Source organism: Microcaecilia unicolor, chromosome 9 (assembly GCF_901765095.1).
Source record: "Microcaecilia unicolor chromosome 9, aMicUni1.1, whole genome shotgun sequence".
NCBI classification, from domain to species: Eukaryota; Metazoa; Chordata; class Amphibia; order Gymnophiona; family Siphonopidae; genus Microcaecilia; species Microcaecilia unicolor.
Window position 1 is genome coordinate 118,681,956 of NC_044039.1, and position 27,880 is coordinate 118,709,835.

The window sequence follows — 27,880 nt, forward strand, 5'->3', positions numbered from 1 at the left end:
CCCACCCAAGCCCACCCTTGGCTACGCCACTGCTTTCAGCCCTTTCAGGAATTTGAAATGTCGTAGTTCACCCATCTCTAGAAAATATTGGGCCCTTGAAGTAGAAGCAGCTGCTATGAGAAGACGTGAAACATGTGGCAGGCTTTTCAGCACCTTCAGCTTGGGTGCCCTGAGCCAATACCTCACTGGCTCTCCCTTTTAAATTGGCCCAGTCTACAATTGCTAGTGTGTACCAACTGCTAGGGCTACTCCACTACATATAAAAAGTCTTTAGGGGCTTATCAAGTGAATTTGTGGTCAGCTTCTATTAAAATGTCTGAAAGACTAGAACCATTCCCCCAGTGCAGTATTTGCTTTATTATTCTGCTTCAGTAATGGGTGTAATATGGCTTATGAATTCAGGCACCAATTAAACCGTATATAGCTGCCAGCCTCTAAATATATTGGCTTTGTTTCCATAGAAATTGTGAACATACCGCCCACTATCTAGATGAGATTACACCACTGATATTTAGTCAACAAAGCAGCTAATTAGTTTATTGACCACAAAGTATTCAGAACCGAGAGCATACTTCATGCTGCGTACAGATTGCTTTTCTAAAACTGAGTGGTAAAAAGAATTAGTACTGACGAGCCTACATTTTCCATGTATTTATTTGATGTGCATTCTAGAGTTAGGCAGCAAAGAGGCATACTTAAGCTCTGGTGGGTATATTTTTCTTTTTTTTTTTTATGCAGTAATGTGATAAGTTCTGTGATTTCAAGATAAACCAATATAGGAAGGTCAGAAAAAAATGCAGTTTAAAGGCTTACCAACTGCTGTTAGCATGTCTATTGCGGTTCATATATATATCTATCTTGATCAAATTGCTTTATATATATATTTTTTTTCTTTGATTTGACTTTACTTTCCTATGGCACTATAGAAATAAAAAACAAAAACAAGAGGCACTGATCTGCCTAATGAGATAAAAACAAAGTAAAAGCAGATCACATAAAACATACCAAAACAAGTAAATAAAAAGAAGTGGTTTATTGAACTGTTACCAGAAGTGGCCACATTTTGCCCTCAGGCTGCATCAGGGGTAAAAGAACTACAAAATAAAAAATCAGAACATATATATTGTAAGCTTCATATTAAATATACAATATTCCTTAAAACTTAAAAACATGAATATTAATGGGTAACATTAAAACTAATACATTTGGCTCCTAAAACCATAACATTATTACAAATCATAATCAAATCATCACTGTAATAATCATTAATAAAAACAGAAATTAAAAACCATGTGCATAACAAACTGATAGGAGGGCACAAGGTGAAAACATATGTGAAAGCAAAAGCAGACAGTTTGGTGTGCTGGTATGTCAAATATTTCATATAGCATAGATGTTAATGTGCTCATATTGAGAGATAGACTTCTACATACTTAAGAGGGGTAAAAACACAGTATATCCATAATAGTAAAAATCAAACCACCTGAAAAGTAAAATTAAAGGTAAGATGTCAATATATGTTATTGATTGGGTTATTTTGAAAAAATTAGCAATCTGCTTAGAGCAAACAAATAAGAAACTAAAAAGAACTTGCTCTAATTGGCTATGAGGATTATCTGTGCTATTATTAAGAGATGTATCATAAATGATTTTAACAAAGGGCCTCAGTAGCCAAGGGTACCAACTCAGTGGACACACCTGGTAAGGCTTCTATCATGGGCCAACCACCTCCTCCGAAAAAAAACTACAGAATGAAATAAAACAGTCTGTAGTAAAAAAACGGAGTGGGGTAATAATACGTAAATACTCAGTTGACTATAGGCACAGATAATAACAAATAAGCCTAATGAGTATAATATTATATGTCAGAAGAATAAAAATATTCCAGAAAGGAGACTAAATATAAAGAACCAATGACAAAGGGAGTACTTAGCTTCAAACCCGGGAAAAAAATCCACATCCGAGAGGTGCCTCCAAAAATTCTTTGATAAAATGGTCTTACGTATGAAAAATCTCACTAACCAGCTTATAATCGAAAGTAATCGCCGGCTAATTCCCGACACAAATCGGGATATGGCAGGCGATTTCGCAAAAGCGGCAAAAAGCGTATAATCGAAAGCTACATTTGTGATAGCTTCGCCGCTTTCCCTTCGCTTTGCCGGCGAAAGTTCAAAGGGGCGTGTTGGCGGTGAAGCGAAGGCGGAACATGGGCAGGCTTGGGCGTGGCTATCAGATGGCCGGGTTTCACGGATAATGGAAAAATAAACCCGGCGATAAGCAGTATTTCGCCGGGTTTACTTGGTCCTTTTATTTTCACGACCAAGCCTCAAAAAGGTGCCCCAACTGACCAGATGACCACCGGAGGGAATGGGGGATGACCTCCCCTTACTCCCCCAGTGGTCGCCAACCCCCTCCCACACTAAAATTATTAAAATACAAACCTTTTTTGCCAGCTTGTATGCCAGCCTCAAATGTCATACCCAGCACCCTGACAGCAGTATGCAGGTCCCTGGAACAGTTGTTGTTGGTTGCAGTGGACTGCAGAAAGGCAGAGCCAGGCCCATCCCCCCCCCCCCTACCTGTTCCACTTGTGGTGGGTAATGTTGAGCCCTCCCAAACCCCCCAAAACCCACTGTACCCACATGTAGGTGCCCCCCTTCAGCCCTTAGGGCTAAGGTAATGGTGCACACTTGTGGGCAGTGGGTTTTGGGGGGGATTTGGGGGACTCAGCACACAAGGGAAGGGTGCTATGCACCTGGAAGCTAATTTGGTTGTTTATAAAAGATGTTTGAAGTGCCCCCTAGGGTGCCCGGTTGGTGTCCTGGCATGTGAGGGGGACCATTGCACTACAAATGCTGGCTCCTCCCACGGCCAAATGCCTTGGATTTTGCCGGGTTTGAGATCGCCGGCAGTTTTTTCCATTATCGCGGAAAAACAAAAGTGGCGATCTCAAACCCGGCGAAATCCAAGGCATTTTGCCGGGCCACACCGTATTATCAAAAAAAAAAGATGGCCGGCCATCTTTTTTGAAAATACGGTTCCGGCCAGCTGTTGCGCCGCCGCTGCCAAAATAGATCGCCGGCGACCTATTTCACCGGCGACGTTCGATTATTCCCCTCTAAGTCTCTTGCGATCTCTCTCTCGACAGTCGTAGAATTCTCACTGTTTCGTTACTTCTTCAGGAGAAGATATGCAAAAAAAGCAAACATCTTCCGCACAGTGCCACCACAAAAGCTATCAAAGTGGTATACGTTTGGGTACAGCAGGTGTTGTTCTGTTCTTGAAAGGCTCGCAATCTGAGTATATACCTGAGGCAATGGAAGCTTAAAGGTCGTAACCAAGATGACAAAGAGCTGTAGTGGATTTTACCTAGCTTCCCCTGGTTCTCAGTCTGCTGTTGTATTAGGCTACAGCAAATATTATCTCTCCAAGATCTGACAAACTGCAAAAATCAGTAAATAACGGGAAAAACACTCCCTCCAAAGGGAGACCCAAGTAGAATTCTTAAAGTCTACCATCCAATAACTTGCTTACTTGCAGTTTTCTAGGTTTTTCAGTGTGATAGATAGCAGGCAAAATATGACTGCACAGATTTTAATATTATGGTGATTAGAAGAGAAGGGCAATAGGATGAGCATATCAAGCCAAAGACCAGTTGATTGTTTAATAAAGTGCTCGTGATCAGCTGTAAGAAGTCACAAGCCCAGTATAAAATGAATTAATTGTAATAGTTTTTACTAGCATCCTACACTCCTGAATAATTAATTGATTTGAGTACATCCAGTTTGCCATGATAATGTGGCAAACAACAATCTATATTAATTATGAAAAGGAATGACCAATTATTATAACAACAAGATCCAGTGAGGAACAATGCCTCTGTGGTTATGTTCCACTAATAAGTTATGAGTGCAAAGCTTGCTACACACACTGTAATTTAGTTAAGTTCCTTATCTCTTGCTTAACTATACAAAGAACATGCCTTGAGTTTAGCTAACCATCAAATTATCCCAATTGACTCTGTACCACACATCCTGTTCCCATCATATATCTGCTCTTGGTCCCTCAGCTATGTGGTAAGCCGTATTGTAAAACCTCTGTAGCATCATATCTGTTAGTTGAGTTTTCTAATGCATGCTTAATAAGTGTCATTAATATTATGCTAACATTGTATTATATATCTGGTATTTGAATTCCAGTCCTATACTGTTTCACGGTAGTTCTATTATTAGATTTCAATTTACTGTTTTCAAGTTTACTTCGTTTATTGTATTTATTCTTGGTTATTTTACTATTGTTATGCTGTGAACAAAATTGTAAATTTTGTACCTGCTGTACACTGCCTTGGGTGAATCTCTTCATAAAGGCGGTTAATAAATCCCAATAAATAAACTATAAGTAAATACATTTAGGAAGATTCAGCATCATTACTCATATATTCTGTTTGGCATTAAATCTACGGGGTATTCCACCTTATTAGGCTGTGGATTTAACTTTAATCCCTGAGGCACTGATGATCCCTAAATATCATACCAAGAGGGGCATTTTCAATATGACGTCTAAAGCTGATTTTAGATGTTTTGTGGAAAACATCCAAAAATCCAGTACAGAACATGGCCTTTATCAAACCAGAAAAATGTCCGACTTTCTGTTTAGAAATTGGCCGCCATTTGCAAGATGTTTTTTTGGACCGTATTTGAAAAAGAAATGTCCAAGGGAAAAACTCAAAAAAGCTATTGGGATGTATTGGGGGGGGGGGGGGGGCAGCATTCTTAGTAGACTGGCCACACAGACATGCCAGCAGTGGTGCACCCTAGGGGGCACTGCAGTGGAATTCACATAAAAGGTCCCAGGTACACATCTCACCATTACCCTCTCTGCAAAGAGGTGGGATAATGTGGGATACAAATGCAATAAATAAAATATTGTATGGGAAGTCCTTCAAAACCCACCAAAAACCTACTGTACACCAGTACAGTAGCCTTTATATCTGCAGGTGTACTGTATGTGGTGGAAAGTGTGGCTCACTCTTTCCACTGCAAGTGTAACAGAGTAGGATATGTGCCTTGGGTCCCCTTCTCTATAGTCCACTACACCAACCACTAGGTTACTCCAGGAACCTGCTTGCTGCTCTAATAGGACTGGCCATAACATCTGAAGCTGTCTTTCATATCTTTGAGGGGTGGGAGGGGGTCAGTGACTTCTGGGGGAGTAACGGGGTGTCATGCCTTAACCACTCTGGTCATCTAGGATACATTTTTGTGACTTAGGCGTGATTGAAACAGGTCTAGACCAAAATGTCTAACCTTTAACCCAGGACTTTTTTTGCTTTGTTTCATTATGGCAGAAAAACGGCCAAGTTTTTTAATAGAAAACTAAGGAAAAATGATCATGTCTCTCTGACAGTAGACTGCAATATACCTTCCTGCTAAAGCTCTTTTCTATATAAATAGGAGTTGAAGGTACAATAGTTACTGAGAGGAAAGATAAGCAAAGAATACTACAAAAGACTGACACTGATGCTGAAAAGTGCTTTAATAGTGCGAAATAAGATACAAACCAGAAACTGGATTGTGATTCACATGGTTTCCTACAACTTCATAATCGTAGACTGGCCTCACAGAAATCTTGAAAAATTGGATTTAAGAGCAGAAAATCATCCATGTCAACTGAGATTGAATGTCCTAAGAACTGAAGGTGGTATGAGTGGTTATAGAAACGAGGTTATACACATGATCTGCTATTATAGGCTTGTTACAGGAGTGATTAAGAAAAGATGATCTTAAACTTAAACCTTGGTGATGGCTGCAGCAGTGGATAGTAGACTGTGGACAAGATTAGTTCATAGCCAGTATAGGCAAAAAACTGTTAAACATTCAGACAGATGCAGATTCTATGGCACTGAACAGGAAACACGTATCTTGTCACTGATGAGCTGTCAGAAAGGCACAATCAATAAAGTAGCACATCTCATCCACTGGATAATGTAACCACTAACATTACTGTACCAGAAACACTAGAATAAAGACTGATAAAACGATAGAGATTGAAGAAATTGAGTTCACCTAGGACACTACTATTCCCACAAATGTCAAAGCTTGATACAAGATAACTGAATAGTTTGGTAAAGGAGAAAAGCACATGAAGAACTTTACTAACGGTGTCTGTACCAAATGCAGAAAAAGAAGCTCCTCGTGGAATCAGAAACCAAGAAAATGTGGCAGAAAGATGTATGTTGTCTGAATTGTGTTTGACACTACTAACTAATCTTGAGAGGTTAAGATCTCCAGCATACGACTTCCGGTGGGGGGGGGAGGGAGGAGCCAAGATGGCAGCAGTAGCATAGTGCAGTGCTTCACATACCAATTACCAATTTCCTAATAGTGAAAAAAGGAAAACTGAGGGGGTTTTTTTTCCCCTCAAATCTTCAGACTTTACATTCCACTCCAGTTTTGGGACTGATGAATACCTTTATCTAGTGTGAGAAACCTGGTCCTTTAGACCTCAGTGAGTCATCAGCTGTCTCGATGCCACTGCCAGGAAGAGCGTCATTGGACTTCACCTCTTATCTTTCCTTGACTCCTGATTTACGGACACCACCACACCACAATCGTCTTTAGTAAGCCCACTAGAATTGGTCACAGCACACTCTGCACGAGGTAACTGTGATGCAGGACAAGGTTCCTGCATATGCAGAGGAAATTCCTAGCTTTTATAAGGGTTTTCTTTTGTTTTTTTGTTTCCTTTCGTAAATTTTTCTGTGGATTGCTTTAGAAGTGATTATTCGTTGATTGTATTTCAAAACTTTCAATAAATATAAAATGAATAAAAAATCTTCAATATACTCTGATAGAGGAATGAGGTTCATGCCTGTTATGATATGCATAAAACACATTTTGAATCAATAACTTGCAATAATGTTTCTAAGAAAGTTAAATGTTTGCAATTAAACATCTTTTACAATGGCATTAGCACAATAGATAAATCTATACATTTCGGCCTAGATTCTATATATCGTGCCAAAACAAAAATTTAAATGTACTTTATAGAATATACCTAAATTTCTGCACGGTTTTTAGAACATGCTGAGGGCCCATCCACGCAACTAAATTTATTTGCAGGCAGTTACACCAAGTAAGACTTGGTGTAAATGTCGATGGCACGGACTGGGTATATTTGATCAGGCTCAATGAGTTGGTATTTTTTTCCCCCAGTACAGTTGCAATTTCAGAAAACTAATGAGTCTGGAGTTTTCTGGTTGGTGTAATCGTAGGTTGATTGACTTAAGTATGGCTGTGTGACAGTCAGATATGCATGAAAAGCACAGCTAAAAAGTAGATATTTTTTACCTAACATTTCACCATAGCTGACTTGGTTGGCTGTGTTGAAATTGTTTAAGGAGTTGCCTTTCTGTGTTAAATATGTGCTTGCGCTCTTGATAACTGTTCCAATCAGAGTTAGCTGAGACGCTTAAACCCATCAGAATGTTCAGAGCTGGGATGATTCAGTAACAAGAACGTGTGTTTGGGAATAGGTAACAGAAGAGAGGGTCAAAAAGTACACAAGCAAAGACAACACACAAAAAAGCACAAAAAGGCTTTCAGGCCTGGAACAATCGAGATCTTTAAAAAAAAAAAAAAAAAAAAAAGACCTGACACGGGCTGTGTTTTGGCATACAAGCACCTGTGTCGGGGGTCAGTTGGAGTACAATTGCTCAAATAAATCACAACTATAACTTATCTTTAGATAAGATAGCAAAGGTCCAGTCAAACAGAGCTTAGAAATGCATCTTGGAGCACCATGTCTGTATCTGGTTGGGGCACTTACGACGCTTTTTTGATGTTACATCCAGACTCTCCACCATGGGTATTGGGATGCACAGACTCTCATGGCTGCATGTCTCTGACCTGGAACCAGCAATTCAGGAGAGATTACAAGACGTACCTTGGCGAGGGAGGTGATCTTTTTGGGAACAAGGTGGAGGAGGTCACTGACCTCGGAAAGAAGCACACTGACACCATTCAGTTCCTCTATCGGCAACCTCCAGCTGCATCCTCCTGAACCAGGAGATTTTCAAGTGGGCCTAGGCAACGGACCTATTACTCTCAATAGCGTAGGTTTCTGCTGCTTTCTCGTTCTGCCCAGCAGCTGTAGTCCCAGTGCTATCGTCCTCGTCATTCCTGCTGGCTCCCCAGTCGAAGCAGGGGATGGACTTTTGACTGATTCCAGGAGAGCATAGCTGCAGTCCAAGTAACCGTCCCAGATAAACTTCCGGTAAAGGGGAGGCTTAGTTTCTTTCATCAAAGATGGCTCCTTGTAACCTTCGATCGGCAGAATGGGCCCCTTGCTTTTGGTATTGTTGATCTCTTGTTTAAAAGATTGCATTTCTTTTTGGTTTTATGTAAAACTATGAATGTCTTTGTACATATGAAATTTGTGTTTGCTTTTTAGGATTCCTGTAATCGGATAACTCAACCCGTATTCTTGATTTCTTTTTTTTTTCAGGCTTATTCTAGAAAAAGAGAAGCATTTCATCTACTTAAAAAGAGGACTGAGGCACCTATCTGACACATATGAGGTAAAAATCATGAAAATTACATTTGGTTTATCTTCAGTTTGTTCTTTATGGAGAAGAGAATTGACCAGGCACACTTAAGTTTCCCAGATAATCCTGAGAGCCCTTTAAAAAAAAATTGGCCACCCTCCTGCCAATCTTAAGGTGCTGTAAGTGGTTTGAGTAATAGGTCTGCAATTTTAGTTTTTTTAGAACTCTGGTATAGAAAATACCATCTTATTTTATTACTTACTTATCCTGCTAGACCAGTCCAGACGAGTAGTTCAAGGTGGGGAACACTGACATTTCAGTGACATCAATAGTATAGGTGTGGTGCAGCCTGGAACTTGCTAGTATTTCTCTGCCTCCAGTAGATGCTGCGGAGGGATTCATTGACAGAAAGGCAGTCTCTGTGGGGTGCAGTCTACTGTCTGCAGCTGTATGATGAGTGTCTCTAGCATGGTAGTGCTTGCAGGGATTAGTCTGTGGACCTTTTGGTCCTGTTGAAGATGGGTGTGCTACTCCCCCTCTTCAGCCCTGCGCCTTGATCTACAGATCTTGTCTCTGTGTATCTATCCTTGTGTGGATCCCTCTAGATCCCTGCTAGTGAAGGTCATCTCCCCCTTCTTTTGAGCTGCAATGCAGATCTGTGGCATGTGGATCTTGGCTCTAGGGGGTGGAGGTGAATGGTGATTGGTTCAGTAGACATGAGTAAGTACTCTAAAAGGTCCATTGCTTGTCCTTCTTTTTCTGTCTTTCTCTGCTATTCCCCACCCAACCCGAACATACCTCCACTTTTTCTTCCCCCTTCCCGCTTCTTGTCTTGCTGGGGATGGAGATTCCACAAGTATTTTTTAAAATGCTATATAAATATAGTAATATAAAATTATGTATTACTTTTTTTTACAGAGTGGCTTTGGATGGGAAATGCTGGTGCAAGGGTGAACTGCCCTACTACACAAGCCTGCAGTGATTTAGGGAAAAACACTGTCCTCTCCAGTAGTAGGGAAGCCAGACATTTAGCAATAGCAGGCTATACAGGCAGAGCAGTGAGGCCAGCATTGGACTATGTATATGGAACAGGTGGTAGGGCTGCTTTGATCGTGGCATTATGGCAGTTCACTGTTATATAGTCTAGGGGAAAGTGGCCCCTGAGGTCTCCAGTGGTGGACTATTTAGACAACCAGCTTGAGTCTGCTTGGTAAGTGCATGCTTAGACTTCGTGATCCTGGTGACTGCCTGGTCCCGGACTGAGGGAATGGCAGACATTTTAATCACCGAGATGGCCGGTTCAGGATTGAGAGACCCACCAAGCCTCTTGAGACTCCCATTTTGAAGTTCCTCTTCCTTTGGAGCAGTCCACAGGGGAAAGAATCACAGCATCTCACTTAAGGGTGCCTATACTACAGCAGCTAGGATCAGGAAAGGGGGTGTACAAGTTTAAAAAAAAACAACAAAAAACCCCCACACAAAAAATTGAGATGGTACCAATTAAGAGAAATGGTTATTTAATTTAAAAAAAAGGGGGGGGGGGGGGAGAGATGCTTGCTTGGCTCTGGCCAGCAGATGGCTGACCCGTATCTTGTAGTTTACATGCAATGGATGGTTCGAGGAGATAGTAGTAGAAGCCCTCTGGGGTTTTTCTGTTCCTTGTATGGGCCTATCTCTGGCTCATTTTTTGCTCGGCAGGAATACAGGTGGTGATGTAATAGTGCTGGAAAGGTTCATACTGTGGTTGGTGAAAGAATATACGTAGTAAGTTAGAAGAGGTCTTGCTAATGACCTGTAACAAGGCACTTCTGTTTGTTATGCTTTTCAGGTTGAACCCCAGAATTTCTCTGGTTCTGACCACCATCTTATTAAACTTTTCACTGTTAGAAGTTCATCAGATATGATTACCCCTAAGATCAGTCTTTTTTTATGTACACCAATATCTCAACATCCATCATGTACTTCTTTCTTAGATTTCTGCATCCTAAGTTCCAAACCCTGTCATGCCTATCGTTTGCTACTTTTGACAACCCTTTAACTTTGATTTTGCAAAAGAGTTAAATGGTGTCTGAGCAGTCTGCAATGATTTATCCCAGCAGTGAGGCCATATACACTGAAACTGATTTTTCTGAACTGGTTTCCAGTTGCTGATGGCAGTACTCAAAAAGTTTCTTGGAGGTCCCACAACCAATTGGGTTTTCAGGATACCTACAATGTATATATGTGAATCTTCAGTGTTTGCACATTTTGTCATGTGTATAACTTACTGCAGAGTCACCAGTACAGTTTGGGAAGCACTGGTTTATGGCACTTTGAGTAAGTAGTTATTTTAAATAATGATATGTAGTGATCTTGAGTACAATTTTTTTGACGTGGTGATAGTTTCCTGTACTTTGAACCTCCAGCTCAATTGGGAACCAAGTCTGGATCATGTTGGCATGAAACTTCATGCAGGTACATGGGGACCCCCGTCCCTTCCACCTCCAATGCTTCTAGTCTGGTCTCTTCCTCCAAAGTGCTGAGCCAGGAAGCACACACCATTGCTCATTCCAGAACTGGTCCATCATGGGCCCTTAATGCAGTATGATGATTCTTCAGCATCCCAAGCCCTAGCTGACCCAAGGAACAGATGACCCAATTCTGGATTTATAGTATGGACCTTTTGCATAGCAGTGCACATTACTACCACTGAGTCAAAGTAAGGAAGTAGAGGGGCACAGCAACTTTTCTTGTGTGCTTTCATGTTTAGAAATGGTAAATCCTTGTCACCGACACACACTCTGGTCATTCATCTATTATTGTTGCCATCACTGATATGTGTAATGTAGCATGTAAAAGGTTTTGTGTATCATTGCAAGAGCTTCTCGTTTGTAATTGTACAACCCATTTTAAACCTGTGTTTATCAAACTTTCTCTGGCCATGAGACGCCATTATCTCAGTTAAAAGCATGGAATCCCCGGAGGCATGGGCCATGACCTGGATGTCTATGGACAGCGTACCCATCTGGATTGTGACTTCATTTGGGGTCAGGACAGTTCGGGAATCCTGGCTACAGAGAGAAGATTTGTTTATTTGGGGGACTTCCAGTGGTGCACGCGACCAAGATGGCTGAACCTGGCGAGCTCCATGTCTCCCTCGCCCTGCCAAGCTCCGCACAGGGTGGTCGGATGAGCAAAGGAGGCAGTGTAGTTGGGCAGTCGGCTGCGCGGGAACACCCCCCTCCTCCCCCAAACAACAAAATAATCTGAATACCTTACATTGAAAAACTATATTTTGTAAAATCAATATCTTTACAATCAGTTTTTTTAGATAAAGATTTAACATTTATCTCCATAGCCTTGAAACTATAATCAATCACCTGGAAGGACAGTTCTCATCTTAGTTTATATATGGCAGAACTGAGTATAGAAAATATGAAAATACCAGAAGCTAACTCTTTTTATACTATACATTTTCATAGCGGAAATTATTGGATTCTTTCTTTCTACTAATGTTTGCACTTTTATACAACTCAGTTGTGTGTTTCTTAGAGTTGTTTGTTTATTGTAGTTTATCTGAAAAACTCAATAAAATGTTTTGTTTTTTTTTAATTGGAAACGTGCCAGAGACCCACCTAGTGCATTGCTCGGAAACCATAACAGTTGGCAATTTCCCCAAGGCGGTGGTGCTCTAAGTGCTAGCAGGCCACATCTCTAGGTTGGAGTGGGGTGACGGAGTGGTGCACAAGAAGAGAATGGTGCGCGTTGTGTGCAGAGACGTACCTGGAGCCTGTGAGGTGATTGTGAGAAATGGGCAGACAGGATGGGCCATTTGGCCCTTATCCGCTGTCATGTTTCTATGTTTCTTTGCTCCAGCGAGGAGCTTCACGGTACAGCAGTGCAGTGTTGGACAATGTGAAGACCCTACCCAATGCCAAGGGCGGTAGAGGTCGTGGTTGGGGCATCCCAGGTTGGGCAGCTTTGGGTTCACGCAGAGCCTTGCAGGGGCAAGCCTGAAAGACATACTGCTGACTGGGAACATCCTCAGTTGGTAAGTCAGCTTATCAAATGAACCAGGTTGCTTGTGGGGATTTGTATTGGACACAGATTGGGGGGTGAAGAGACTCTCTCCCAGCTCCCTCCATATTGTGTGGTGACCAGAGGAGATTTAGCTATGCTGAAGCGAACTTAACCAAGTCCACGGCTAGCAAAGATATGTATGCAGCTAAAAGCTGCACACCCCCACCTCAAATGTTGGTGCCAGCCCAAGTGGGTCCAACACCCCTAGGTTGCAAAACCGCCCTACCTGAGGCTAAAGTGGAAATTGTGGATATGGTGATCTTGCACCTGGAAGAGAGGTTTTGAGCAATGGTAGCATGCCTCGAGACCTTCAAAAGTAGATTGGATAGTCTAGAGGAGTAACAGGCAGAAACAGAGCAGCTAAGGTCAAAGGCAGATTGAAATGTTAATGGGCAAGAAAATTGGAATAGAAGTCCAATTTACAGAGTTTCAGAGTCCCACAAGAGAGAGAAGGATCTACAATTTGTTCAATATTGGGTAAATCCCTGTCCCTTGGAAGGGAAACACTTCAGCCCAAGGGACTGAAATAAGAGAAGACAATTAGACTTAGATATAGGTGTGCAACCAGTAAAAATCTTTATTGGTATTCACTAAGCCAAATACGAAATAAATCAATCTCTCTGGAGCAAGTTGTCATACAGCGAAGCCAGATGCAAACACTGAATAACAGTCTGTTCAGCTTTCCCAGCCATCACATATATACCGTTGTAAGTTTCATTTCTCCTAAATCATGTGATTTCTCCTAAACTAAAAATCAGAAACTAGCCTGTGCCATAAATGGATTTTCCTGTATTATACCAGTCTCTCCTGATGTGTGTCACATGCACACTTTGTGGCCATTGGCTAATTACTTATCAGTACTACGTGCACCTAGCATGCTGGTAGTCACAGAGCAAACTAAGACATAGTACAATCCCCTTGTGTCCTCTCTCCCCAAAACCAAAACATTGTGGACATCTTAGGCTCACTGTATCCTCAGTCTCTCACCACCTCCCAAGGTTATATCCACCTTATATGAAAGGCATGGTCTCAGCTGCAGCCAAATGAGCATCCTTGAAGTGTCATTCCTCAGTTCCTGAGAAAGCACTGTATGTTACAAAGATGCTAACTTATTAGGCTAACTTGTGAGAATCAGACAGAGCCATGTGAAGGCTAGCATAGGAAGGAATATACAATATGTACAAGATTTATTGAAAACTTGCGACCAAACTCCAGCAGAGACAGCCAGCAGGGAACAACCCTCCCAGAGTAGGTTTGAATGGCCCTGATTTGCTTGCCTTTTGATGGCCGACTGATAAATCAGTTTTTGTAGGCTTGAAGGAAGGGGAGGCCAAGGCAATTTGCCACCTGAGGTGAGGGCTGAGATGCCCCCCCCCCCCCCCCCCGGCCATGGGTCTGCATCTTTCCCCCCCCCCCCACACTCCTTCTTCACCCCCCTCCCTCTTCAACCCCCTTCCCTGAGCGTACCCCTTTTTTTTTTCCAACCAGCGTCGGTGCAGCAATTCTCATGCGCTGCCCATTCCACCGGCACCAGCCCTTCTGTCTACTACGGCCCACCTCTGAAGAAACAAGAAGTTATGTCAGAGATGGGCCGCAGTAGAGAGAAGGGACCAATGCCGGCAGTAGGGCAGCCAGTGGGAATCACTGCCGCCTTTTATTAAACAAAGGTAGGCTAAGTGAAGGGGATTGAAGAAGGAAGGGGGAGATGCTGCTCTCTTGAGGAGTGCTTCCTGAGGCCCCCGCCTCAAGTGGCCCAATGGTAGGGCTGCCCCTGCTTGAAGGATATAGACATAGAGGATGACGATTCAAGGTGAGGATCAGCAAATTAGTGAAGTGTCTGATGTGGATTGAAGTTGCCAAAGATTTACTGGTAACTTGCTTGAGGTGTAAAATTTATATGCATAGCTTTTTATGTTTTAATGATATTGGTGCTGTTTTTGGTTTTGATGAGTGATTGGTGAAAGGTGAAGCAGGGGTCGTCTGATATTATGTGGGGTAAGAATGGGTTCAGAACCAGATAGGAAGACAAAATTGTATGGGGTATAGAGTACTGGGGTAAGGATTTCTCAAGGGGAATTGTGAGTAAGTGGGAGTTAAGGTGGGGTGGAAGGGCAAATCGGGCATATAGGAAGAGCAGGTTTTTAATATTTCAGCGGAGTGTGGAGGAGGAGAATACAGGGAGGGAATATAGGGTATACATGGGTGGGTAGAGATTGGGGAAAGGGATGGAATGTGGGGATAAGGACACAATAAGTTTTTGTGGTGCCTAGGAAATGAGGAGTACAGGACATGAAGTTAAACAGGAAAAATGTCTAACATGGGACTACCAATAGCCATGTGGAATGCTGGGGAGCTGGATAAACTGATTGAGAGAGAAATTTGCAATATCTGGTGTCCCAGAGGATAGATATAGCCATACTGCAGGAGATTACATTAAAAGAAGAGAAATGTGAAAAATGAATGCAAGGCCCATGTGGAGAGGCATATTATTCATTCACAAACATGTGCCCTTTGTTCTATATGAGCTGGAGAAGGATAAGGAGAGAAGGGTTATTTATTTATTTTCATTCTTATCCCACAAATATCCAAAACAGGTTTCGGTTCAATGTGGCTTACAATTATGAGGATGGTTTACAGTGTTAGTATTTTATTACATGTTGTTATATGGGTAGTAGCAAGAATAGATAATAGAGAACTAAATGCATCTGCCCCAATTGGACCTAAAGCAAATTTTTCACAAGGTGTTTGACCAGATGGCACAGGGAGTAAAGGAGAGCTACCTTTTTTTTTTTTTTTTTTTTTTGGGGGGGGGGTGCAATATGAATTGTACACTTTGCCCATTAGATCAGTGAGCTTGACACAGTACCAAGGGGGAGAAGGAAAAGAGCTAGGAAATAGGATGCACATGACTGGGCTGGTAGATCTTTGGAGGAAAAGAAATACAAGGGTTCAAGAATATTCAGAAGTACAGAATATCTGTTCAAGATTGGACTCTGTTCTAGATTCATCCATATCTGAGTGGTAGGGCAGTAGTCTGAGGTGAAGGTTCATCTAATCACTATTTTGGATTATGCCCTAGTGTTGGGTGAATGGAGGGGAGGACTGGTAGGGAGAACTGAAAGAGATGGCCAGCAAATGTGCATCTATTGGAGCAATCTGAGACTCAAGAACTTATTCAGAAGGAATGGTGGAACTGTTTAACAGACCCAGCCATTGTATGGGGAGGCAGGAAAAGCTTATATTAGGGGAGCTCTTATTAAACTGAGGTACAAAAGAAATGGGCCAGGGAACAAGAGAGGGCTAACCCATTAAGAGATTGAATTACTGGAAAAGCTGCACGAGTACAACAGTAATCATAAAGTGTTGAAGCAGTTGTGGGTTAAAAAGCATCTGGCTCTGCTAGAAACCCACAAAATAGATAGGATGATATGGAACACTAAAAGGGATTTTATGGAGTATAGAAGCAGGGCGGTTGTGTTGCTAGTGTGGCAGCTGCACAAACAGAATGCAAAATGGGTAAGGAAGATAGTGAATAATAAAGGGTTTGCAGAAGAATTTAAAAAATTTTACAAACACTTGTTTACCTTAGAATGTTACTTAGAAAGTTCCATGGTAATCTATGGAACTTTGTAAGTGTACGTGATTTGAAAATGAGCCCCATAGTAACAACATAGTAGATAACTGCAGATAAAGACCTGTACAGTTCATCTAGTCTGCCCAACAAGATAAAATTCATACCATTTTCAGGGCATTGTCCTTGTTTTCCAACTTCTGAAGTTGTCATCGAAGCCCCACTCCAGCCCATCCAAATCTGTCCACCCATGATAAGGACACTGACTGTAGAAGGCTTCCCAATTACTGGTGTTGCCATCTAATCACTGCTAAGCTTCTTTGGATCCATTCCTTCTAAACAGAATTCCTATGTGTTTATCCCACGCATTATTGAGTTCTGTTACCATTTTTATCTACACAACCTCCCATAGGAGGGCATTCCAGGTATCTACCATCCTCTCCTTGAAAAAGTACTTCATGACATACTCATGAGTCGGCCCCACCCTACAACATCAATTCATTTCCTTTAGTTCTACCAACTTCCTGTCTCTGAAAAAGGTTTGATTGTAGATTAATACTTTTCAAATATTTGAAAGGCTTTATCATATCACCCCTGACTCTCCTTTTCTCCAGGGTATGTATGTTCAGGTCGTCAAGTCTCTCCTCATATATCTTGTGACCATTTTAGTTGCTTTTTTCTGAACCGCTTCAAGTCTTTTTATGTCCTTAAGATATGACCTTCAAAACTTAAAGTAATCAAGAGAGTAGAGTATGATCAAGTGGGGTCTCACTAACAACTCGTACACGGGCATCAACACCTCCTTTATTCTGCGGTTATACCTCACTCTATGCAGCTTATCATCCTTCTGGCCATGGCCACTGCCGTATCGCATTTTTCCTAACCTTGAGATCCTCGGGCACCATTACCTCAAGGTCTGCCTCCTGAGCTGTGGTTATCAATCTCTCTCCGCCTATCTGGTACATCTCATTTGGATTTCTGCACCCCAAGTGCATCACTCTGCACTTTTTGACATTAAATTTTAACTATAAAGATAGAAAGGAAAATTATATATTGGGCCAACTCTAGGAAAGCTTACTAGTCAGTATACAAAGTAAATTCCACAGAACAGTAGAATATCCAGGACCTTTACTGAAGGATAAATACTGTTTATAGTTTTTTAATTTATTTTAAGAGTATACACTATGGGTGGCATGAAGTGATTTAAAAAAAGGTGTGCAATAATTAAACTTATGAGGATATAGATTACCTTTTTGTCGGTGGCAGTCCTTTGAAAACCTTTGAGTGTACCACAAAAAATATTTCCACTTATTTTTTTTTTTTATTATTTCTTTGTTTGTACTGCTCCGTGGGATTTGCTTTATACTGAGTATTAAATTTTAACTGCCAGATCTTTTATCATTCTTCTAATTTTTGGAGATCTCTTCTTGTGGTTTCTACTCCCTCCAGGGTATCCGCTCTTTTTTGGCAAACTCTTTTTTCTAACCGTTCAGCCATATGTCTCACAAATATGTTACAGAATCGTCCCTAGCATCGACCCCCACTGCTCACCTTCTTTTCTTCCAAGCAGATTCCATTTACCACTGGGGCCCAAAGTGGTGAACTGGATTGGAAACTGGTTGACTGACAGGTGACAGAGGGTGATGGTAAATGGAATCCATTTGGAGGAAAGGACGGTGAACAGTGAAGTACCTCAAGGGTTAGTACTGGGGCCAATTTTGTTTAATATTTTTGTGAGAGACATTGCTGAAGGGTTAGAAGGAAAAGTTTTTGTCTTTTTACGGATGACAAGATAGCCAGTAGAGCAGATGTCCTAGAGGGAGTAGAAAACCCTGAGAAGATCTCCAAAAATTAGAAGACTGGTCAAAGGGTCTGACAGTCAAAAATTTAATCACCAAATCACAAGTACAGATTAACTTGTATTATATAAACAAATACATATTTCACACATAACCATACACACCACTTGCTCATTAAATATTGAGTGATTGTGAAAAGTGCTCTGTTCACTTGTGCAATCACCATTTAAATGAGACTGACTGACTAAAGGAGAACCATCATCACACTATCAAGTTCTCACATGGACATGCAAATAATACAAGATAACAAACCTACAGGCATATGCCTACTAGCTGTTCTATACACTTTTATATCCAATACCAATATAGTATATTCTATTAAAGTAGGGTAGACTAACAATCAGTAATTGGAAAAAAAAACTCCACTTATCACAAGTCCAATTTGAGAAAACATGGGATGAGGAATAGAAGGCTGGATACAGGATTGAGAAATATAGAAACAGAGAAAATGTAGGCAGATAAAGACCATATGGCCTATCCAGTCTGCCCATCCAATGCTTCTACTCTCCCTATTACTCCCTTTGAGATTCTATGTACTTGTCCCAAGCTCTCTTGAATTCAGACACTATTTTTGTCGCCACCACTTCTACCGGGAGGCTATTCAACAAATTCACCACCCCTTCCATAAAGCATTTCCTCAGGTTACTTCTGTCCCCTTTCACCTTCATCCTATGCTCCCTCATTCCAGAGCTTTCTTTCCACTGAAAGAGACATTCTTCCTGTGTATTTATGCCATGTAGGTTTTTAAATGTTTAAATCATATCTTCCCTCTTCTGCCTTTTAAGTCTGTCTTCATATACTTTGATGAATACCACTGTCCATTTTAGTAGCCACCCTCTTGACCAACTTCATCCTGTTTACATCTTTTTGATGGTGCGGTCTCCAGAATTGTACACAATATTCTAAATGAGGATAAAGGACAGTGAACAGCTCTTCAGAGTTCAATGGCTATTGAATCTCCTTTAACATATAGTCCCTTTTTTTCTTCTTCTCTTCTTTAATGGCATCCACGCCGTACTGTAGTAGGGGATTTCGAATTAGTATTATATGATTTTTGACCTTGGGTGTACTTTTAATAAAGGGTTGGGGAGTATAATTTGAATTTTAGTTTTTATTATACCTAATTTTACTTCTCATTTTCATTTCTTTGTTTCATTCATTTATATTAAAAATGTATTCAGCTTTAATAGGAGGGAAATTTTGCTGGCTGTTCCTATTATAGCTCTTCAGAGGACTCTGCGGATATAAATGGTTTGTGTATTAATGGCCAGGGTTGGATTGGATGTATTTGTTTGACCTATTACAAGTTGCTAAAGAAATAGTTTTGTTTTGTTTATTTTTCCCCGTTCACTTTTTTTTAAAATTGCAGAAGTTACTTCAAACATTACAGGTTATACAACTAAAACAGTTTGACAGGTTTTTCAATGAAAGCTTTCACAGTCCAATAGCTGTGATATAACAAACATGGCAGTGTGAGTTTAACTGATAGTTGGAATTCTGTTTTTTCCTAGTGTCTGGATGCCAGCCGTCCTTGGTTATGCTATTGGATCTTGCACAGTTTGCAGCTGCTGGATGAGCCTGTCCCAGTATCTGTAGCTTCTGAGTAAGTTTGGTCTTTTCAGTTTTACTCTATAATCCCTCCATCTTTAATTTATGTTATAATTTTATTTTGAGATTTGTTTTTGTTTGGGGGAGGGACAGAATTCATTTTAATAGTGTGCTCCAGTATATGACAGTTCAAAATCCTTAATAGATCAGGGTAGAAGAATGTAATGAAGCACCATACCCATTCATTAGCCTTCCAAATAGCACATGGAATACTGAAGACTCAAATCTAGACTTTGGCAATCTGATTTTTAAGCAAACATGGCTATTTAAGTTGTTCAATGTAGTCGCATTGTTTCCTTTATCCCATTAAAAAAAGTGTGGGGGGAGGAGGGAGCTTTCCATATAGACAGACTTTAACTCAGGTTTTAAGAGTATCTGCCAGATACTGCCATATTCCAGCTAAGAGGAATGGGCAACGTTACAAAATATTTTGAAAGGAAACCACAACACCTCTTGGTTAAAAGCTGACTTCCATCCTCAAACAAATATTCTGTTACTTTCTATATACAGTGCTCCATATGTTTTTTCTTTCTTGTTTTAACTCTACCTAAATTTAGAAATTATTACCAGAGATCTGTTCAAAAATAACTTTCACGTACCATCTGCTGAATGTGAATAAAAGCCTTAGGAAAGCATTTGCTGATTAGTATGCAAGTACAAAAAGTATGTAGCTCTCTTTTTTTTTTTTTTTTCCTGAAGAGGCCGCCTAATGGCTATTATCAAAAACAAAATTACAGAGCACATCCGAGGACATGGATTACTGAGACCAAGTCAGCATGGCTTTTGTGTGGGGAAATCTTGCCTGACCAATTTACTTCAATTCTTTGAAGGAGTGAACAAACATGTGGACAAAGGGGAGTCGGTTGATATTGTGTATCTGGATTTTCAAAAGGTGTTTGACAAGGTACCTCATGAAAGGCTACAGAGGAAATTGGAGGGTCATGGGATAGGAGGAAACGTCCTATTGTGGATTAAAAACTGGTTGAAGGATAGGAAACAGAGAGTGGGGTTAAATGGTCAGTATTCACAATGGAGAAGGGTAGTTAGTGGGGTTCCTCAGGGGTCCGTGCTAGGACCGCCGCTTTTTAATATATTTATAAATGATTTAGAGATGGGAGTAACTAGCGAGGTAATTAAATTTGCTGATGACACAAAGTTATTCAAAGTCGTTAAATCGCGACAGGATTGTGAAAAATTACAAGAGGACCTTACGAGACTGGGAGACTGGGCGGCTAAATGGCAGATGATGCATAACCTTGCACTTGCTCACATTAAACATGTGGGAAAAAAGAACCCGAATTATAGCTACGTCATGCAAGGTTCCACGTTAGGAGTTACGGACCAAGAAAGGGATCTGGGTGTCGTCGTCGATAACACACTGAAACCTTCTGCTCAGTGTGCTGCTGCGGCTAAGAAAGCGAATAGATGTTGGGTATTATCAGGAAAGGTATGGAAAACAGGTGTGAGGATGTTATAATGCCGTTGTATCGCTCCATGGTGCGACCGCACCTTGAGTATTGTGTTCAATTCTGCTCGCCGCATCTCAAGAAAGATATAGTAGAATTGGAAAAGGTACAGCGAAGGGCGACTAAAATGATAGCGGGGATGGGACGACTTCCCTATGAAGAAAGACTAAGGAGGCTAGGGCTATACAGCTTGGAGAAGAGACGGCTGAGGGGAGACATGATAGAGGTATATAAAATAATGAGTGGAGTGGAACAGGTGGATGTGAAGCGTCTGTTCACGCTTTCCAAAAATACTAGGACTAGGGGGCATGCGATGAAACTACAGTGTAGTAAATTTAAAACAAATCGGAGAAAATGTTTCTTCACCCAATGTGTAATTAAACTCTGGAATTTGTTGCCGGAGAAAGTGGTGAAGGCAGTTAGCTTAGCAGAGTTTAAAAAGGGGTTGGACGGTTTCCTAAAGGACAAGTCCATAAACCGCTACTAAACGGACTTGGAAAACTCCAAAATTCCAGGAATAATGTATAGAATGTTTGTACGTTTGGGAAGCTTGCCAGGTGCCCTTGGCCTGGATTGGCCGCTGTCGTGGACAGGATGCTGGGCTCGATGGACCCTTGGTCTTTTCCCAGTATGGCATTACTTATGTACTTATTATAATGGTAGTTCCAGATTAGTTGTCTTAGTCAACACTGAAAATTCTGCTTTTTGACTCAAAGGATAACACAACTTTCACCATATAATGTTAGCTATATTAGATTCCTATGGGGTAGTGGAGTCGCTAGATAAAAATATATGGTGGGGTGGAGGTAAGCCAAAGCGACATTTCTGCACATCACAACCCACCCTTCCCCCACCTTTAAATTAGTTGTAATTATAGGGCTGCATTTTGATTAACATTTTTAATTTGTGATTAATCTCACAATTAAAAGTATTTATAATTAGTCAGTTAACCCTCCATTGCCCCAGGTACAAAACAAGTACCTGTATATAATATGTAAATCCCTTTGATTGTAACCGCAGAAAAGTATTATATCAAATCCTATCCTCCTTCCCTTCCCTAAAGGACTGATGCTCTCCTTCCCTCCCACCACCAGATCCAACATATCTCCCTTTTCTCTTTCTTCTCCACCCCTCTGAGCAGCACCAAGCTCTTCTCATGGCTGTTGGACCTTCACAGCCTCAGCCATAATTTCCACCTCCACCTACCTGGGGTTTGGCATCTGCCCCCCCCCCCCCCCCAACAGTCTACCTTAATGGTGGTCTTCTGTTGGTCCCCAGCAGTGGCAGCTCTGAGATTCTGACGGTGAATAGTGAGGCCATGATCTGCAGATGAAGAAGAATTGGAACAGTGATGAATCTTCTCAGGGTTGGCCAGCCTGTCAAAATTACTCCAATGATGCAACAATAATTCATCCAGAAGTTGCAAAACATCCTAGAACAATATCCCAAGACCTGCAGGCCTCTCTAGCCTGAGCTAAAGTTGGTATTAATGACTCCACAATAAGAAAGAAATAGAACAAAAATGGGATTCATGGAAGTGTACTAACTAGATCAATACACGTAGTAAGACTTTTTTTTCAAGCTCAAGCAGCTCCGTGCGTTCAAAGCATCACTCCACCCACATTTTAGGATCTTGGGCCAGGCAATTTTGTTGCCACTGTTGGATTGCAATTCCTTATATAGTGGCATCTCAGTTAAATTGCAACATTACTTACAAGTGTTACAAAACAAAGACTAATATTTAGTAGAGGTCGCTTTGATTCTGTGTCTAGCTTTATGAAAGATCTTCACTGATTACCTATTAAACAACAGATTAGATATAAGTTAGCTTGCTTGGTTTTTAAAGCAATTTGCAGCCTGAATTCTGAAGATGGGCAGAGTAACTTTCTTACACACTTTACAAATGGGCTATCCCATATCTAAAAACATACGTTTAAAAATGGTTCACGTGAATTTGTTTTCTTTTCAGGCAGTCAAGATTTGAAATGATCTCTCTCGAGACATTAGATCCATTCCATCATATTTTGCTTTCAGAAAGGCCTTAAAAACATTTTTGTTTTGAGTTCTAACATAATTGTACTTGTTTGTGATTTATAGCTAACAAAATGCAATTCCCTTTTATGTGAAGGCTTATTCTGTTTGTTAACTACTTTGGATCCTTTGGTAGAGTTAGCAGTATATAAAACATGAATAGAAATAGTATACAGAAGGCTTTAGGCTTGGCAGGATGACTAGGTAGGATTGTCTGATCTCATCCTTGCTGTTCTCATTAGCCTTTGAGCCACTGGCAGCTTATGCGAGAGCTAATAGGGACATTCAGGGGTTCCAGGAGGTGGGCTGCTTCCTTAAGATTATACTCTTTGTGGATCATGTTATTTTTACCATCAGCAATCTGCAGTTTATGCTGCCTGTTCTTATGGGGAAGGAGCAAGGAGGGGTAGGGGTACCCTGTTTAGAGAAATATTTTAAACTGGCCCAGCTGAGATCAGTTTTTGCGTGAGGGGGAGAGGGTGGGGGCAAAGACTAGCTAGACAATGGGTAGCGCTGATAGACAATGAGTTTGGAGAAATCCCAGTTAGGGATGTAATATAAGTAGACCACTTGGGAAGCAAGGTGAGGGTGGTGGATAACCCCTATATTGACATGACTTTGCAGGTATGGAAGAGAATAAGTAAGGATCTGTAATAGAAAAAAGTAACTAAATTTGCTCCACTTGATGGTGATAGTTCCTGCCAGGGCGCGCGCACAGAGTTTTTCGGAGATGGTAATAGGTGTGGGGGGATTTCTTGTCTAGGACATTGAGGAAATGTGAGAAAAATCTGGGGTAGGCAAAGTAGACATACACTTCACACTCATCATAACGCACACCACAGAACTTTTATACTTTTTGTGTGATTACAATGTACAAGCCTAGTATGGCATCCAGAACTTTTGAACTTTTTGCTTGATTGATGCACGATCCCAACTCATATGGTTGAAGCGCCCTTCTCGGCTCACATGGTCAACGCATATTGTTCCAGCGCATATGGTTGATGTGCACTTCTGAATCACATGGTTAATTCGCTGTTACGGTTCAATCATGGTTTCAGCTTGACATTCTTAAAATGGCAAGCAGTTCGTTGAAGCACAAATTATATACATTGGAAGAGAAACTAAGAGCAATACAGCACATTGATAATGGTGAAACACAAGCAAATGTCTCCACGTTTCAGAATGAACTTTGTGTGGATGGTTGAAAAACTGACCAAAAACCATTGACCTGCACAAAGATCAATGAAGAATGTGGTCTCAAATGAAATCGTTTTCAGTTAGCACAATATGTGGACTTGGATTCAACACTATTCACGTGGTTTGTGCAGCAACAACAAAAAGGGTATTCCAATCTCAGGGCGCATGATATACATGCAAACGGAGATATTTGACTGAACTTAATGGCAAATCTAGTCAATTCAAAGCAATCAATGGTTGGCTATGGAGATGGCAGCGAAGGCACGGGATATCTCAAGTAGCGATTGCAGATGAAAAAGATCTTCAGTTGAGCAAGCTGCTCGAGCCTACCCACAGAAATTGAAAGAAATTATGGAGGCTGGAAATTACACAAAAGAATAGGTCTAAGTGATGTGAAATTATTGAGTTGGTAAATTCACATCAACTTGTGGACAACGCTTCAGACGAAAACGAGGCAATCGAGTTACCTGAAGTGGATGATTTTGTTCCAACTTCACCTGAGGCAGTACATGCGCTAGAAACTGCTCTTAAATGGATTGAAATTCAGGATTTGTCTATTAGATTGTAAGCTCTTTGAGCAGGGACCGTCTTTCTTCTATGTTTGTGCAGCGCTGCGTACGCTTTGTAGCGCTATATAAATGCTAAATAGTAGTAGTAGAACCTGTCAAAATTTTATGCAGCTGAGAAGCATTCTACAATTTGCTAAGCGTCAATCATATGCCTTTGAAGACCTAGTCACAAATTACTGACTTTTTCATTAAGTGGAACATGTACTGAATTTACACTCTACAGTAATTTTGATTGCATTCATAAAAAGGTTTTTTTATTTGCTACAGTACAGAGGTTATGTAATAATAAACCCCAGTATTGTGTATTGTAAATTGATTTGTGGACCTGTATTGCCATTGTAAACTCGATTTTTACATTAATTTTTTTAATTGAGTTTTTATTTGATTGGGCAAGCGTACATGTATGCACATGCCTCTCGTTATAACACGACCTTTGTTAATAGGAGGTACTGGTTATGGCTGTGAAGTAGTGCATTATACCAGTAGAGTGGTGTATTTCCTTATATGCAAGTGAACACTATCATGAGGCAGGAAGCATGAGGTGATTTTTAGGGAACAGGAAATACCATTTGACAAACTCTATGAAGCCAGGGCCTGTTATCTAGTTTAAAAGACTTGGCATCAAGATAAATGAAAGATAACGGATCTGTATGATCTGAATGCATTAGGGTCTTTTTCTGGCTTTGACAGGACTGTTACACCACTCTGCAAGGTGTCATTAAATACCTTAGTGAGTCTGGGTGTCAGGCTAGCACTGAAGGTCTTGTAGAACTTTGCCATATATCCACCAAGGCCTGGAGCCTTCCCCATTTTCACAGATTGGATAGTCTTCCCTACTTTCTCTTCAGATATTGCCCTATCAAACCTTTCCCTGCTCACCTCATTGACTGATAGAAATGGACACCTTGCCAAAAAATTAGCCACCTGATCATCTTACACCTGTACTTCACTCTCGCATAAAGTTTTATAAAATTCCTTAAATACTTGATCAACAGTTGCCAATCCAGGTCACAACTACCTGGCAAGATCCCAAAAAAGCTCAATACATTTTATTCTGCTTATCCCAAAAATAAGCAGTGGATTTTCCCAAGTTCATTTTAATAATGTTCTATGGACTTTTCCTTTAGGAAGCTGTCCAAACCTTTTTTAAACCCCACTAAGCTAACCAACTTTACCATATTCTCTGCCGACGAGTTCCAGAGTTTAATTACACGTTGCGTGAAGAAATGGTTTCTCTGATTCATTTTAAATTTACTACTTTGTAGCTTCATCAAGTGCCCCCTAGTCCTAGTATTTTTGGAAGGAGCAAATAAACGACCTCTATCATATCTCCCCTCAGCCGTCTTTTTTTCTCCAAGCTGAAGAGCCCTAGACACTGCAGCCTTTCCTCATAGGGAAGTCGTCCCATCCTCTTTATCATTTTTGTCACCCTTCTCTGTACCTTTTCTAATTCCACTTTATCCTGAGATGGTTGTATCATCACATTAAAATCTCCATCCAAAATCAGATAGTCTGTGCCAAAATTTTATAATTTCCCCCTCAAATCATAAAATATCCCCCGGTTCTTGTTCGGCCTATACAAGCACACAACATACTCTAACAAAAATTTATCTCCCACCCAGATCCCTCTCCACCTTTCTGTCTTCACATGATGTGACCTGGAAAACAAAATCTCCACCCCAAATCTTCTAGGATGATTCTTACCCAGAATTAATCAAGGATAATGTTTGGATTTCAACTGATGCTCCAGCCCCACCTGCAGATGTCTTTCCTGGATAAGAACTACATCAGCCCCCACTCCTTTGCCCCTTCTTACTTTACAGGTGATGTTTATGCTCCATATTGAGCCGTTTTACATTCAGGGGCAAAACTTTAAGATCAAATGCTTTGTTCCCCCTCCCCCCCCCTACACACACATGCTATCATTTCCTACTATCTCCATCCCTTCCCCAATATACTGTTATTTTTAATATGCAAAGAAAAAATATTCCTGGTGGATTTATTGTATTTTTTTAGTTCAACATTTTGAGTCTTCCATCTTCAGAGCATTTGTGGTGAAAGAAATCTATACAGACAAATTTCAAAAAGTATGATTTTGATTGTTCCAAAACTGAACTATGAAAAGAAATTGTACTTGGCAGAAAAAGGAATATGTTTTAAATATTTGACGCAGGCTTAGCACTGCTTTGTGCCCTAACAAAAAAGCACATTGTTTCATTCATTAAACTTCAACAATGGGACATCATTCTTGTTTTTCAAGCATTGTTGTTTGATGGGTCTTGTGACACTTCTAGAAATAATAGTGCATGTGTGTGCATGTCGAGCCCTAGCTCTTATGGGAGGAGGGAAGGGAAGAGAAATGGAAATGACGATATGTATTAGCAAAAAAACCTTTTTAGCAGCATCTTACTGATAACGGTTTCATTCATATTTTGTGTACAAGATTTATAATAGTGATATTTACTTTGCTGTAATAGTGTAGCATGGTATTAGCAATATACTCAGTATTCCTTAAGCATACAATAATCCCATGATTATGATGCGATCCTTTCCCTAAAAAATCTTAAATTTGTGTATGGGATGACACTGGTATTCCTATGTTCATATCTCCTGTAATTCTCCTTTTTTTTTTTTTTTTCTTTCTTTCTTTCTTTGGCTCATCAGTGTTCCCTGTGCTTCTTTTGGGCTTCCAGTTCAGTCAATACTGAGCTTAGAATTCAAGCCTTTATTTGAAAATACCTGGAGAATTTCTGTGTGTGTGTGGTGTGTTTTTAATATTCCTTCCCAACTCGCTAAACCCAGTCATTGTAGTGACAGTCCTCAGTCAGGAGGCATGCAGTATGTGCTCGATTCAGACCCCTATAGTTTTGGGACAGAAGTCCCAGTCATAAGGTGTTGCTGTTATGTGTGACTGGGACATATTTCTCTGAGGCTGTGAATACTGCCTTCTTGCCGTGGCCTGGGAATTTACCCAG

At 40.7% G+C, this 27,880-nt stretch overlaps 1 protein-coding gene across 1 annotated transcript in view; it reads left to right on the forward strand.

Moving 5' to 3' along the window:
* The window catches only part of LOC115477943 (protein farnesyltransferase subunit beta-like), a 109,276-nt gene that overhangs the window by 22,622 nt on the left and 58,774 nt on the right, over nucleotides 1-27,880 (forward strand). Inside the window, exons 3-4 of the mRNA XM_030215092.1 lie at nucleotides 8,506-8,578; nucleotides 19,546-19,637. Coding sequence (XP_030070952.1) covers nucleotides 8,506-8,578; nucleotides 19,546-19,637 — 165 coding nt within the window. The remainder of the gene's footprint in view (nucleotides 1-8,505; nucleotides 8,579-19,545; nucleotides 19,638-27,880) is intronic.